Raw genomic sequence first — 14016 nt, 5'->3', positions numbered from 1 at the left:
AGTAGATAATTTGCCTAAATTCTTTTAAATAAAAAAAAAAAATGCAATCATCTACACTGAAACTAACAAAATAACTTTAAGTATGTTTTCTTTGTGCCACTAAATATAGCTATACTTTCTTTTCTGACAATATTGGAAAATAATTGACACACTATTTCCTCTTACTGCATTTCTCATTATTTATATATATATATATATATATATATATATATATATATATATATATATATATATATATATATATATATATATATATATATATATAGATAGGTATCACTGTAGCCCTTGAAAATAAGAGCTGTGACTTGAAAATAGCAGAAATGTCATCATCTACAATGCATCTTGTGATGCTAATGCATGTTTGCATTGGTGTTCTTGCTTCAAACAATCTTGTCCAATCTTCAAAATTCTCATCCCTACTTGTTTTTGGAGATTCTACTGTTGATCCTGGTAATAACAATTACCTGCTAACTATTTCTAAGGCTAATTATTTTCCTTATGGCATAGATTTCCCAGGGCATGTACCCACAGGGAGATTCAGCAACGGAAAATTGGTTCCTGATTTTCTTGCCTCTGCCTTGAACATCAAAGACACTGTTCCTCCTTTTCTAAATCCAGACCTAAGTGACCAAGAACTTCTAACAGGAGTTTCTTTTGGCTCGGGACAATCTGGTATTGATGATTTCACTGCATCTCTCACTAATGTTTTATCGATGGACCAACAACTTCAATATTTCAAAGCTTACACAATGAAGCTGAAGCAAATCGTAGGAGAAGATCAAGCCATGCAAAGACTTCATGATGCTCTTGTTCTCATCTCTGTTGGTACTAACGATTTCATTTTGAATTTCCATGACTTCCCCTCTCGACGACTCATGTTCATCACCATCGATGCTTACCAAGATTATTTGCTTGATAAGTTTGAGGTCATCATTAAGGTAAGCCAAAGTTATTTTGCTATGGTTAAATTGTAAATTTTGTTGGGTTTTTTTCTTTTTCTCACATAGGTCTTAGGGAGAATACATAAATATACATTAACATAACTAAGCCTAACTCAGGTAATACAAGTTCAAAATCTGGAGACAATCGTGGATTTTGATATTATTGTTAGATATTTTTCTAAAAGTAATTGTTTCACGCATCTTATCACATTTCTCATTTCATTCCATCAAAAGCTTCTGAAAAATGTTTTCTGTAAAAGATGAGAGGAATTGATTCCCGAAAACAATTCCTGAAATTGTCTATCGGGTTTCAGAAAATAAATTCTAGAAATGATATGGCGTAGGAAGAAAATGATAGGATGCATGAAGTAATTGTCTTTTTCTAACGTAATGCACATAAAGAATTGATATTATTTTCAATTAAAAACTTTAAGTGAATGAATTTAAGAATCTTTTTTACATTGACATTCAATCCAAAACTTTAAAGTAATTGCCTCCCATTCCTATCAAAAAACTTCTAGAAAATGTTTTCTGTACAAAAGGAAGTGATCGATATCTGAAAAAGAATTCTCAAAATTGTTTATCGTGATTCAAAAAATAAATTCTAAAAATGATACGACTTAGGAAGAAAATGATAGGATGCATAAAGTAATTGTCTTTTTCTAATATAATGCATATAAATAATTGATATTATTTACGATCCAAAACTTTAAAACAATGAATTTATAATTTTTTTTAAATTAACATCCAAAATTTTAAAGTAATGAATTTATATATTTTTTTTCTATTATATAGAGACTAACTTTTTTTATTTTTATTTTTTATTTAATGTGAAACTTAAAATAGTTAATATTTTTAGATTATTTTCAACAAATTTAATAATAAGAAATTCACAAGAGAAGAAATATACTTTTAAAAGTTCTAATTTTCTTTATGAAGTTTAACAAAATCAAAATCCATTAATCGAAGCACAGTCATAATAATAATCTTGTGTCTGATATTGTAGGAACTATATGACCAAGGATGTAGGAACATTGGTGTGGCCGGGCTTCCTCCCCTTGGTTGTGTGCCTCTTCAAATGACCCTAAAACTCAAAATTGATAGGCAATGTTTGATGCATCAGAATACTGACAGTGAGAAGTATAATCAGAAGTTGGCTCAGAGACTCTCCCTGTTACAAGCTACACTCCCTCAAAGCAAAATTGTATATGGAGATTTGTATCACCCACTACTTAACCTTTTTACTCATCCTCAACATTATGGTAAGTCATATTCAATACTTATACATCAAACACATAGAATGCATTAATTAACTTCATTTTATATTTCTCTAGTGTTCTTATATTTATTTTGAACATTTGTGGAAATGTATCAAATAGGTATGGAGGTAACAAACAGAGGGTGTTGTGGATCAGGTTACTTGGAAGTGATTGAGATATGTAATGCATTTACACCTCTATGCAGTAATCACTCAAAGTATGTATTCTGGGACAGTGTTCATTTAACAGAAGCATCTTACAGTTATCTTGCAGACTATCTTATAAGAGTAGCTTTGCCCTTATTCTTCAAATAGTAGTGAGAACTATGACAACTTTCTTCTTGTATTTTAAGTGTTATCTTTATTTCCTTATGAACTTTAGTTTCATTACATAAAATTTGTTATTAAAGTGATGAGATCTAGAAGCAGAGTGCTAAATTATATTTCATTTGGATACTGATCCAATGATTGATCTGGCAAGTCACTGGTGACAGACTCTGAAGTTACCACTGAATACAAATATTCAGATGAAGAGTTCCTCTTCATATTATTCATAAGCTTGTGGTGTGTATGGGTACCCTGGTAATTGATCTCAACAATTTTCCCCTCTAAAGTTCTACCAACTTTTTTCTTCACATAACAATTGGGGTGTGTGCATTTATAGTAACTTACTTGATTTTCATTCCCTTTCCCTACTTTATCTTCGTATTTTTTCCAATTGTAACCATCACCTACCATTCTTAACAACGGAACTTGTTGTTGGCCAATGTTGTCCTCTGCTTCTCTTTCTCCACCATCTGCGGTATCAAGTTCTATGGTTGCTTGGTCTTCCATTGGTACTGTTCCAATCTCTGAGTTAGAGTCTTTAGAACGAAGAATCCCGAAACAATAGCAGAAGATAGCAGCAACGATAAAGAGTATCAAATTGATCTCCATAAGTTGAACAGTTAGACATCCAAGGAAGAAATTGAGAAGATCTGCTCCAAAAGCTGGGTTAATCAGCCTTGAAAGACACAAAGACATTAAACAAAAGGCTCCACACGAAATCAAACTTAATCCGTTTGGTTTTCCATTCACAACTTTATCAGACACAAACGAGTACAAAGAAGTAAGCAACAAAACAAGAACACCCACGTGAACTTTCAGCGAGAAACGCCTGGATCGTCTCCATTTCTTCATAAATAACATGCTGCTGCTGATAGAGAAACTTACCATGGTGTAAAGGGTGATCTTGAAGAAGTTCCACTCTCCAAATACATGGTTGAAAGAGGAACTCAACGCATAACAGATTAGTCCAATCACACAGGACATAAACCCCAGAAATCTGCATAGCCTTTTCTGTTCTAGAGGATTGAAATTTCGGATAGACATAACTTGATTTCTGTAGAGCAGCGCCTTTGGTTTGGTTTATAAATCTTGAGAAGTTCAAAGAGGCAGTGAAGGATTTGAGAAATTGTCCATTGTCAAAGAGAGTCATTTATGATAGCGTGGTGTATTGTACTAGTGGCGGAGGATTATTGGCTGGCTTTGACCCAAATTTTTAAAATTGTGAGTCTAGAATTTTTATCTTGTATATACATAATTTAATTGAATGTTAATAAATAGTAAATTATAAAATTAAGGGTTAAATATCTTTTTGCTCCCTCAATTTTTAGTGAAATTTGTAATTAGTCCCTCTTCGAAATTCTATTCCAATTTAGTCTTTCATCCTTACAAATACGTGAATTTAGTCTTTTTAACCAAATTTTGTCAAGTTTATGTGACATTTCAAACGCGATTTACGATAATATTTGAGCTAATATTAAAGAGAATATGTGTCAAAAGGTGTAAACATTTCAAATACTAACATACAAAATCTGGTTAAAAGGGCTAAATCTACATATTTCTGAAGATGAATGACTAAATTGATATAAAATTTTGAAGATGGACTAATTTCAAATTTCACTTAAACTTGAAGGACCAAAACATATTTAACCCTAAAATTAAATATTACAAAGAATGAAAAAGAAAATTTAACGTGTTTGTGTTTATTTTTTCTCTCTTATTATTATTGTTTAGTTAATCACTATTTATGTTCTTTCATTTAACACATAAAAAATTTAAATACAATTTATTTTTTTTATTTTCTTTTCTCATCCTTAAGAAAATACTCTTATTGCACTCGATAATAAGATATTAATTTTGTAATAGCGATAGTGATAATATATATATATATATATATATAATTCTGATTCTCCAAAATTTATTGATCAAGATTTGTCATTGTATAGTATTAAGAAGTTCAGCTATTAATACATTTCAAGACAATTTCATGGAAAATTGTAACTTTGATGCTTTCTTTGGATTAAGGGGGTGTGGTGTTGGGCCCAATCAAGCCCAAGGCCGATTGGATCAATAACATTTACATCATCATAAGGGTAGGAAAAAAACTAACCTAGGAAAGGTTAAAGGTTTGTAGGGGGTGGGAAATATTTAAGGGGAAGAAATCTAGAGGTTAGAAAAAGGTCGATAAGATAAGTCGACGGTATAAGGGAAATGGCAGATCATAACCTTGAATGTTTTTGGCTAATTGGTGTCATTACCATTTGGTCATAATAGGGGATAAGTAGAAAAGGAAAGAAAGAAAAAGAAAATAAAAAAGACTAAATGAATAATATTCAATTCAACACAATGAAAATATCCTTAATTTATCTTATTTCGGATCCAAAGAAGCATGTTGATAAGAAATTCCATTATGATTGATATAACTTTGGGTCTCATTATTAAAATAGAGACTTAAGATTGAAATGTAACTAGTGTGAATATTAATGATAAATTTGTACACTATATTCTATAACATTTACTATAAGAGGATAGTTCTATATCATGGGTTATCAAGAATAACAATAAGATTAATTAGTTTTATTGTATCATACCATATCATATCATGCAACACGTGATAAAATGTAAGAACAATTAAATGATTTTTTTCAAATAACATTTTTACTACACACATCTTGACTAACTATGATGTAAGCTATGTTATTGAGGAGTCTCACAATATGGTAGGGTCAACCAAGCTCATCAACAATATCCTAACAACTAAGATCCTCTGATCCGTGATAACAATATTAAAGTTATCAAGTCACAATCCCAAGTTTTCCATAATATTCACATGCTTAAGTGCATTTGAGATGATATTAATCAAATAGAATACGAGAAAACGAGAAAACATAAATATAAATTGACATGGACATTATTAACAATGTTGAAACTCTTAATAATCATGAAGTCTATACTAAAGATCAAAGGAAAGCCTAAAAGCCAATACAAGATTTAGGAGGACGACAAGAGCAAGAGCTAAATTGACTCAAAAAACTTTGCAAAGAGTGGTGGTTAATCTAATGGAGGTGCAATTACATGATGAAGTCCAACATGTGAAGTGTTATCCACATGTATTATTTGCTTGGGATGAGAATAAAAAGTCCAAGTTTTAGACTTTAAATAAAAGATCCAAAAACTTATTTATGTTATTTTTTTCTCTTGGATAAAAGGAGTATAAATAATTTTGTGAAGGAACGGAATATGAAAAGGTTTTAGTTATTATTTGAAGTGAGAGAAATTCTTTGCTGGAATTCTTTCCTAAATCATTTTGATCTTATCATGAATTTGTATTTCTTGTGAAGATCTTTAAGATTTTTCAAACTTTATTCTGTGACACCTATTTTTTATGTCTTTTCTAATGTATTGTGAGTTTTATTCTATATGTCATAATTTGTATTTTCCAATTCTTTGATCCTACTGTCAATTAAATATCTTATTCATTCATTGTTCATGTAAAATTATTGATATTATAAGTGACTTCTGAATCTCAATTAGTTCTAAAACTATTTGAGGCTAAAAGAATCTCATTATAATATTTTTTAAGATTTTAAGAAAGTATACGAAATAATTAATAATTCTGACAAAGACTTAATCAATTAAGAAAATTTTCAGAATAAGGAAACATGTTATTTTTATTGTTTATATTTTTTCATTATTATATTTCAACTATTATTTATAAATTTTCTCGATGCTCTGTATGTTAAATTACTATTATGTAGTTAAGTATCACACTTGCTACTAGAAAAAATTAAATTACTAACTAATTTTATCAAATATCAGAAAGTATTCATAATTATTAAAAAAAATTATAACATTGAAAAAACAAAATGCTAACGGAATAGTATGGTAAAAAAAAGAATAACAAAAAGATATTCAACTAATTTAATTTAATATTAATGAATATTTCTCCTTATATAGGATGAAAAATACAGATACGACATTATGTTTTCAACCAATGTCGGCTAAAAATAAACATATTTAAGTGAAAAATAAACATATCTGGGTTAACCAAGCACGTTATCCTACCTTCCATGGGAACTTGGTCGAAAGGTTCTGAAACCAATTTTTTGGGCGATGATGATTACCTTTATAGGACTTGGTAAGGATCCTCTGTCTGCCTATCATTTGTGATCAATTGCCTTTATTGTATGAGCAAACTTAATCCAGGTTTGATGTAGAACATATTTTTCTTACATATATATGTTTAATTGGGAAAGAAAGGACAATTAGTTATCTTCCAAAGTTCATTGAAGAAAGAATCATCCAATTCTACTTAATGTAGAATCATCCATGGATGTGGATCCTAAGAACACGTCTAATTTGTGGATTCTTGAATTATATCCTTCAAAACCTAATTTCTAGATAATATCTACTTGTATAAATTAAGCCTCACCCATGTCAGGAGGTAGAATTTGTAGAATTTGAAAAAATAAAATAAAGATGCAAGAGGTATAAATGAAGATAAATCCTCACAATTTTGCATTTTTATTTTTGTGTACATTCTTATGCTCAGAAGCTGTTCGCGAGAATTCCTGAGAAGGAGTTCTTTAACAAATTCACTTTATTTTTTTATCACTCTAGTTTAGTTATAAACAACTTGTTTATGCAGATTATTTGGTTGCCCAAGCTAGTTTTGTTAACAAAACGTTCATTGCCGAATATGACACAAATCCTTTGGGAGACCATATAATCTTCATCAAATATTTCACAATGTAGTCTTTCTGCCCTGCTTTTGTTCTAAAGTTCTACCACAACCTAGAGCAATGGTTGAATCAGAGGGTTTTTTGGTGTGACGTTTTCCACTCTATCTACCACTCACTGGAATTCTGCTGGTATCGTCCTTTTCCCATGAATCACAACTATGTGTGCCAATATCGGGCGAACCAAGATGATAACGAACTTCTCTAAATTTAAAGAAAAGTATTAATATAGTCAATAAAGTTTTTTTTATTCTTTCTCAACTAAAAAATTTATATTCCCAATCTCAACTTTTACTTTAGACTTGATCTACAAATGGAAACGAGAAAAAAGAAACAAGCGTTCACAATTCTAAGAAGAAAACATGGGACAAGGCATACATGTGTTTAGAACTACTTTTATTATGAGATAAAAAATCATATTTTAGTTTGAACAAGCTTTAATAGTCCTTCTTTCTCTCTTTGGTAGATCATTTTCGTTCCTTCGAGAAACCAGTTGTTGAGTTGGTTTTGGATATCAAACATTCCATATCTAATATGATTAAAAGCATCTTTACCAAGAATATTCTGAAACCTCCCAATGAAGCTTCCATATGCTGGCAACAAGATGTTTTGAAGTGACATTATTATTTGTTCCCTTTGCTGCATGTCAAAGACAACCCATGTAGACTGAGTACTATATATATGTTCAAAGGCATTGTTGAACAAGTTGATGTTGCTTTTCAGGGACTCTGCGTAAGCATTAGGCTCCACTAACGTATTGTTCTCTAGCTTCAAAAACTCCAGTACTGTACTCCAAGTACTTTGATAAAATTTGAGGTTTTGCTGAACTTTTGCACTGTATTTTTTCAAACAATCAAGTCCGGACATTTCTGCGCTTAGCTCTACAAACCTCCAAGTATTCATCATGGAAAGGTAGCGCCGTGCAGGATTCATTCTTTTGCTCTCTGCCACCAATTTTCTCTCGAAATGTTTCATTATTCGATCAATATACACAGAAGATGAAGATGTTCCCGCTACATTATGCTCCGAGGTCTGTTGGGGCAAACAAGTAGAAATGAGGTACCTCATGACATTAATGGTCGTTACAAGAACCCCGCAATGATTGGCCATTATACTGAAGGTTGGGTGATGGGAAATCATATTTCTCACTTTGATAAAATTGGCCATGCTTGCTTTTCCTAGTTCGTCCTGGAATATTGCCATTGCCATTGCCTTCTTTACCATTAACTGTGGAAACAATGATCGAAACGAAGGAATTATTTTACACCAAACCTGAAGCATACCAAGGATTTCGAACAACCGCCAGTTGGAATGGATACCACTCGCAGTGACAACGGCAATATTCAGCAATTGAATGGTAGCTCCCCGACAAACATCAGTGAAACAAAGATCAGCAACAGAAGGGATCCCGGAGAAGACGCTATCACAAAGTCGTCGCTCACTGGGGACAAGTATTGTAAGAGCGACCCTCACAGCCTTAAGCCTTCTTCTAATAACGTAATCTTTAAATTCAACCCCTTCACCATTGCCCTCGGTGTTGATCTCTGGGAACCTTAATAAACTCATTAAGCACTCCTTTAAGCTCTCCCTCCGCCAATTACAGTACACCTTGCAGCACTCTTTTCTCAACCCAACACCCATCATCAGCTGTATAGTTTTACGAAAGTCGTTCGTTTTTCCCAATGGTAGCGCATCGATCACGAAATTGCGATCGATTACCTGTCGTTTAGAATCATCTTCAACGAATTCCTTTACATGCTTGTAAAGCGTGTTGGCAAGATTGGAATTGTCCTTCCCAAGGGCCTTCGCACAATCCACTAGATGTTGCATCATTCTAGCTTGATTCATATCAATAACTACAGGATGTTCATCTTGTGTTCCACAATTCTCGTATGATGTTGTATCTAATGATGAACGAAGAATAATAAGGGCATAGCTGAAACCTACTCCAACAACAGCTAATGCCAATGTAATCTTCATGAGTAACAGTATTAGAAATCCCAAGAAAAAATTCAAAAGATCAACTTCAAAACCGCACTGGGTTTGCCTGGAGAGGCTGAATGACATGATAGCAAACGCAGCACAGGAAATCAAACTATATACATCTGGTTTTCCATTCGCAGCTTTATCAGTGAAATAGGAATACACAGATGTGAGGGTCAAAAGCAATAGTGCTGAGTGAGCTTTGAATAGGGGACACGTTGAGCGTGGACATACCTTTGCGTGTAGTAGACTCCAAAAACAGAGGAAGAGACTAAACACAGTGTAGAGAAAGATCTTGAACAAGCTCCACTCTCCGAAAACAAGGGTGAAAGAGGAGCTGCGACCATAGCAAACAAGTCCAACAACGGTTGAAAAAAAACCTACAAATCTCCATACTGCTGTTTGCCTCAACCATCTAGTGAGTTGGATGTCCAAAGTTGTCATGTTTTATCTGAACTCAGTACTTACTTTGGCAAAAGGTATTCAATGCTAAATTTATGCCTAGGTTGAAAGCTCAGATCCCCTTTTTTGCAGATGAAATCTCGGGGAAAACACAAAGTCTAGTCCGAAAAAAATATTGGACAAACTTCCACTTTCTTTTATCTATCTTTCTATATTTTTTTTCTCTATTTCGTTTACTTTCCCATCACACTACTTATATATTATTTAAGGTATAAATACACATTTGGTATCCAAACTTTTTCAGAAAGTTCAATGTGGTACCCGAACTTTAGAATGGTCAATTTGGTACCCCCAATTTTCTAAAGAGGTTCAATTTGGTCCTCTCCGTTAAGTTGGAGTTAACACCGTGTCCGTACAGGACACGTGTCAAGCCATGAAATTTTTATTTTTTTTTTTAATTTTTTTTCAAAAGATTAATTTTTTTTTTCAAAAAATTAATTTTCTTTTTCAAAAAATTTAAAAAACTGCCACATGTCAGTTTATCATCGTGCCACGTGGCAGCTTACAAGCATGACACGTGGCAATGTAATAGTTGTTTTCAATTTAGTACCCCAATTAAAATTTTTGGTTCAATTTAGCACCCAAATTTTTTAAAATGATCCAATTTCGTCCTTTCCTATTTGAGACCAAATTAGTAAATAAGCTTAATTATAATTTATATAAACATGTTAAAATAATTGTTTTGAATTTATACATCAAATCACTACACCTAAATATTTAAATTATTTTATTTTTTCAAGTATAAAAAATTTCATGTATAAAAAATTACAAAGGTTAAAATGAAAAAAATAAAATAATTTAAGTATTTAGGTGAAATGATTTGATGTATATATATATTATAAAAAGTTATTGTAACATGTATGTATAGGTTGTAATTAAGCTTATTTACTAATTTGGTCTCAAATGAAAGATGACGAAATTGAATGATTTTAAAAAATTGGGGTACTAAATTGAACCAAAAATTTAAATTGGGGTACTAAATTGAAAACAACTATTACACTGCCACGTGTCATGCTTGTAAGCTGCCACGTGACACGATGATAAACTGACACGTGGTAGTTTTTTAAATTTTTTGAAAAAAAAAATTAAAAAAAAATAAAAATTTCATGGCTTGACACGTGTCCTATACGGACACGGTGTTAACTCCAACTTAACGGAGATGACCAAATTGAACCTCTTTAAAAAATTGGGGTACCAAATTGAACATTCCTAAAATTCGGGTACCACTTTGAACTTTTCGAAAAAGTTTGGGTACCAAATATATATTTATACCATTATTTAATTATTACATTCGTCTCTCTTTTGATTCATTACAATTTGAAAGACCTCCAAATGTTGAGACATTACGATTTAATAAAATTTGTATCGAACAATTGAAGTAATAAGGATACATGACTTGAAGTGAAAAAGTCTTCAAATCGAGTCACATGAGATTGAAGTGAGAGATCAATAGGCCACGGACAATTGAGTAATTGGAATACTACCTGTGAAAGCAATGAATTCAATTAGAATTTATATTATTGAAAATAATATTTCCAATATTTTATAAACCAAAATGAAGTACCAAGATGTTCACTCTTTGCAATGTAATAGGACATCATGAAAGAGATTACGTACCATATACCACTTTCAAAAACGCTAATGAATCATTAAAAGGATACTCAGGAATACAAACTTCAAAAACATGGAGAAATTCAAAAACAGAACAAAAATAAAGAAAAGTATACCTTTAATGGGATGAGTTGATTAGTGATCAAACCAGGAAGGCAACAGGAAATAGAGTGGAAAGTGGAAACATCAGTACACCGACCAATGTTAGACACCCTTGAACCTACCGATGTTGACACCCTTAAAGGACAGGTGTCTTTTTTTTTTTTTTTTTTTTTATTTCCTAAGGATTTCCTGACTTTAAATTGGGGAATCTTTTACCTGACTTAATATACCTAATCATGTACCTATTACATCTTTTAAATATTACTAAGACATATTATATTATATTATATTATATTATATTATATTATATTATTTATATATATATATATATTTTATATTCTTTTAAATATTGCTAAGATTTTTCATTTTTATATATTACTTACATATGTGTATAGGAGTCATCTTTGAAATGTGTAATATATATAAAAGATGTCTTAGTAATATTAAAAAAAACCATAATACATATATAATTCATTTATTCTTCAAATAAATGAATTATCCTATTAAATTGTCTCGTCCAGACAAAATATGATACAAAATATGATGATATGTACATTTTTCTAAAAAAAAAGTTATCAATTTAGATTTCATGAATAAGAGAATATTAGTTTAAATTTTTAACTTTAGCATTTTATTGATGATGATCTTAACCATTATAATTTCAAGAATTTATCACTCATGTTTGAATTATGTTAATATTTGACAATAATAGAAAAGTCAATTACATTTTACTTTATTGTCTTATTTTAATTCTTCTTATTTCTACAACTACCACAAAGATATTTTTTTTTTTGTAATTGAGATTATCTAAAAAAGATTGCAAAATAAAATGGAAGATGATTTTTATGCAGACGAAATGATTATTTAAATTGAAAAAGAAATAAATTAAAATTTTAATTATGATCCAATTATTGATTAGTTCAAGAATGTGAAGGAAGGAAGTGCAATCTCTAGATAAATATATGCAATTTATTCTATATTTATAATTACAATTATGTTAAATTATGTGTTTATTTGTATTGTATTAGTGACAATGATAATATATATATATATATTCACTTTATAATTTTAATTTTTTTAAATTTATTGGTCAAGGTCTGCCATTATATTTTAGCAAGTTTCTGCTATTGATATATTTCATGACAATTTCATGAAAAATGGTGACTTTGATGCTTTGTTTGGACCAAAGGGAAAGTAGAAAAGAAAGGAAAGGAAAAGAAAAGAAAAAGTCTCAATGAATGTTTAGAATTTAAGATTTATGGTTTGAATTCAATTAAATCAATGTCCACTGTTCAATTAAATATTGTGAAAATATTTTTAATATATCTTATTTACGATTTGATCGAATTCCATTATTAAAGGAGACACTTAAGACTGAAATATAACTAGTGTGAATATTATTGATAAATTTGTACACTATATTCTATCACATTTATTATAAGATATTTTTATATCATGGGTTATAAGGAATAACATCAAGATTAATTAGTTTTATCATATTATATCATGCAACACATAATAGAATGTAAGAACAATACGATGACTTTTTCAAACAACCTTTTCATTACACACATATTGACTAATAATAAGTGTTTGAGTTACTTATATTTTCACATGACTTTGGCACTTACAATACATGAATTGTTCATATTTTCTATTGATTTAACTCCTTTTAGTTTTGTATTATAGAATAGGTTTCGAGAGTTATATATTTGTGAAACTAATGATATTTTAATGAATTTCAGTTAAAATTGGAAGAAAATGATGGTGTAGTTGAGCCAAATGAATTGGTGCTAAGCACCCAAGGTAGCAGAGAAAGAATCCAAGTTTTGGCCATACAGTTGAGCAACAACGTTTGGTGTTGAGCTACACAAGAAAACCTTCAACATGAGAAAACCTGAAGTACTAGATTTTGGAGCTAAGTCATCATAAAATATGAACCTAGAATAGGCATAACTACTCCAAAAGGTTTTATTATTTCCCATCATTATGAGGAGTTGAACTCTCCTCTGTTGAGGTTTGATATAATTAAGCCCAACTCTTTATACTACTACGTCTTTAATATTTATTGTGCTTTCATTCAAATGTTTGTAATTTGGTTTGTGCTTTATTGCTTAATGAGTTGATCATTAACTTATTTCACTAGTTCAGGTTCAATTGAAAAACTAATATTAAATTGTGGTCCAATCAAATCTCCGTCCTCCTTTACATGTTAGGAATAAATCTCTAATTCAATACAACGCCTTGTACTTAAGACAATGATTCATTTTATTAGGATTATAGAAATAACATTTAAGTCTAAAGCCTTTAAGTTATAGATTGTAGGAATGAATTTATAATTACCTTAAAGAACTTCAAAAACATTGAGTGATTTGTATAAATAAATAAGTAAAGTTTAATAACATTATACAAGAGGAAGGAGAAATGACATTCAACCTCAATACATTATTACTATTATGTTGTTAATTCTGTACTGTAAAACCATTGCACTGTTCTATTTAATCTAATTCGAATCTAAATATAGAATAATTTTATCAAATTTTTATGAATACGACACTTAATTGTTGGTACAAATGAACCCCTCCTAGAATTGGCT

General features: G+C 30.6%; 3 protein-coding genes across 3 annotated transcripts; 1 reads left to right on the top strand and 2 right to left on the bottom strand.

The window, feature by feature from the left end:
• The first annotated feature begins 310 nt into the window (after positions 1-310).
• On the top strand, positions 311-2514 carry LOC114193859 (GDSL esterase/lipase At2g30310-like). Its single transcript, XM_028083822.2, has 3 exons — positions 311-938; positions 1948-2203; positions 2321-2514. Exons 1-3 carry the CDS (start codon positions 321-323, stop codon positions 2512-2514), a joined length of 1068 nt encoding a protein of 355 aa, XP_027939623.1. The 5' UTR covers positions 311-320.
• Positions 2515-2619: 105 nt separating this feature from the next.
• On the bottom strand, positions 2620-3715 carry LOC114195090 (uncharacterized). The gene is made up of 2 exons (XM_028085486.2): positions 3412-3715; positions 2620-3176 (listed from the first exon to the last, which is right to left on the bottom strand). The coding sequence occupies exons 1-2, from the start codon at positions 3674-3676 to the stop codon at positions 2638-2640; spliced, it is 804 nt and encodes a 267-aa protein (XP_027941287.1). The 5' UTR covers positions 3677-3715; the 3' UTR covers positions 2620-2637.
• Positions 3716-7589: 3874 nt separating this feature from the next.
• Positions 7590-9827, bottom strand: LOC114193168 (exocyst complex component EXO70B1-like). Its single transcript, XM_028082879.2, has one exon. It carries the CDS (start codon positions 9687-9689, stop codon positions 7677-7679), a length of 2013 nt encoding a protein of 670 aa, XP_027938680.1. The 5' UTR covers positions 9690-9827; the 3' UTR covers positions 7590-7676.
• Between the last annotated feature and the right edge of the window lie 4189 nt (positions 9828-14016).

This window comes from Vigna unguiculata, chromosome 8 (assembly GCF_037176805.1).
Source record: "Vigna unguiculata cultivar grain cowpea cultivar isolate G323 ecotype 2 chromosome 8, ASM3717680v1, whole genome shotgun sequence".
Classification (NCBI taxonomy): domain Eukaryota; kingdom Viridiplantae; phylum Streptophyta; class Magnoliopsida; order Fabales; family Fabaceae; genus Vigna; species Vigna unguiculata.
This window is presented reverse-complemented; position numbering and strand designations above follow the sequence as displayed.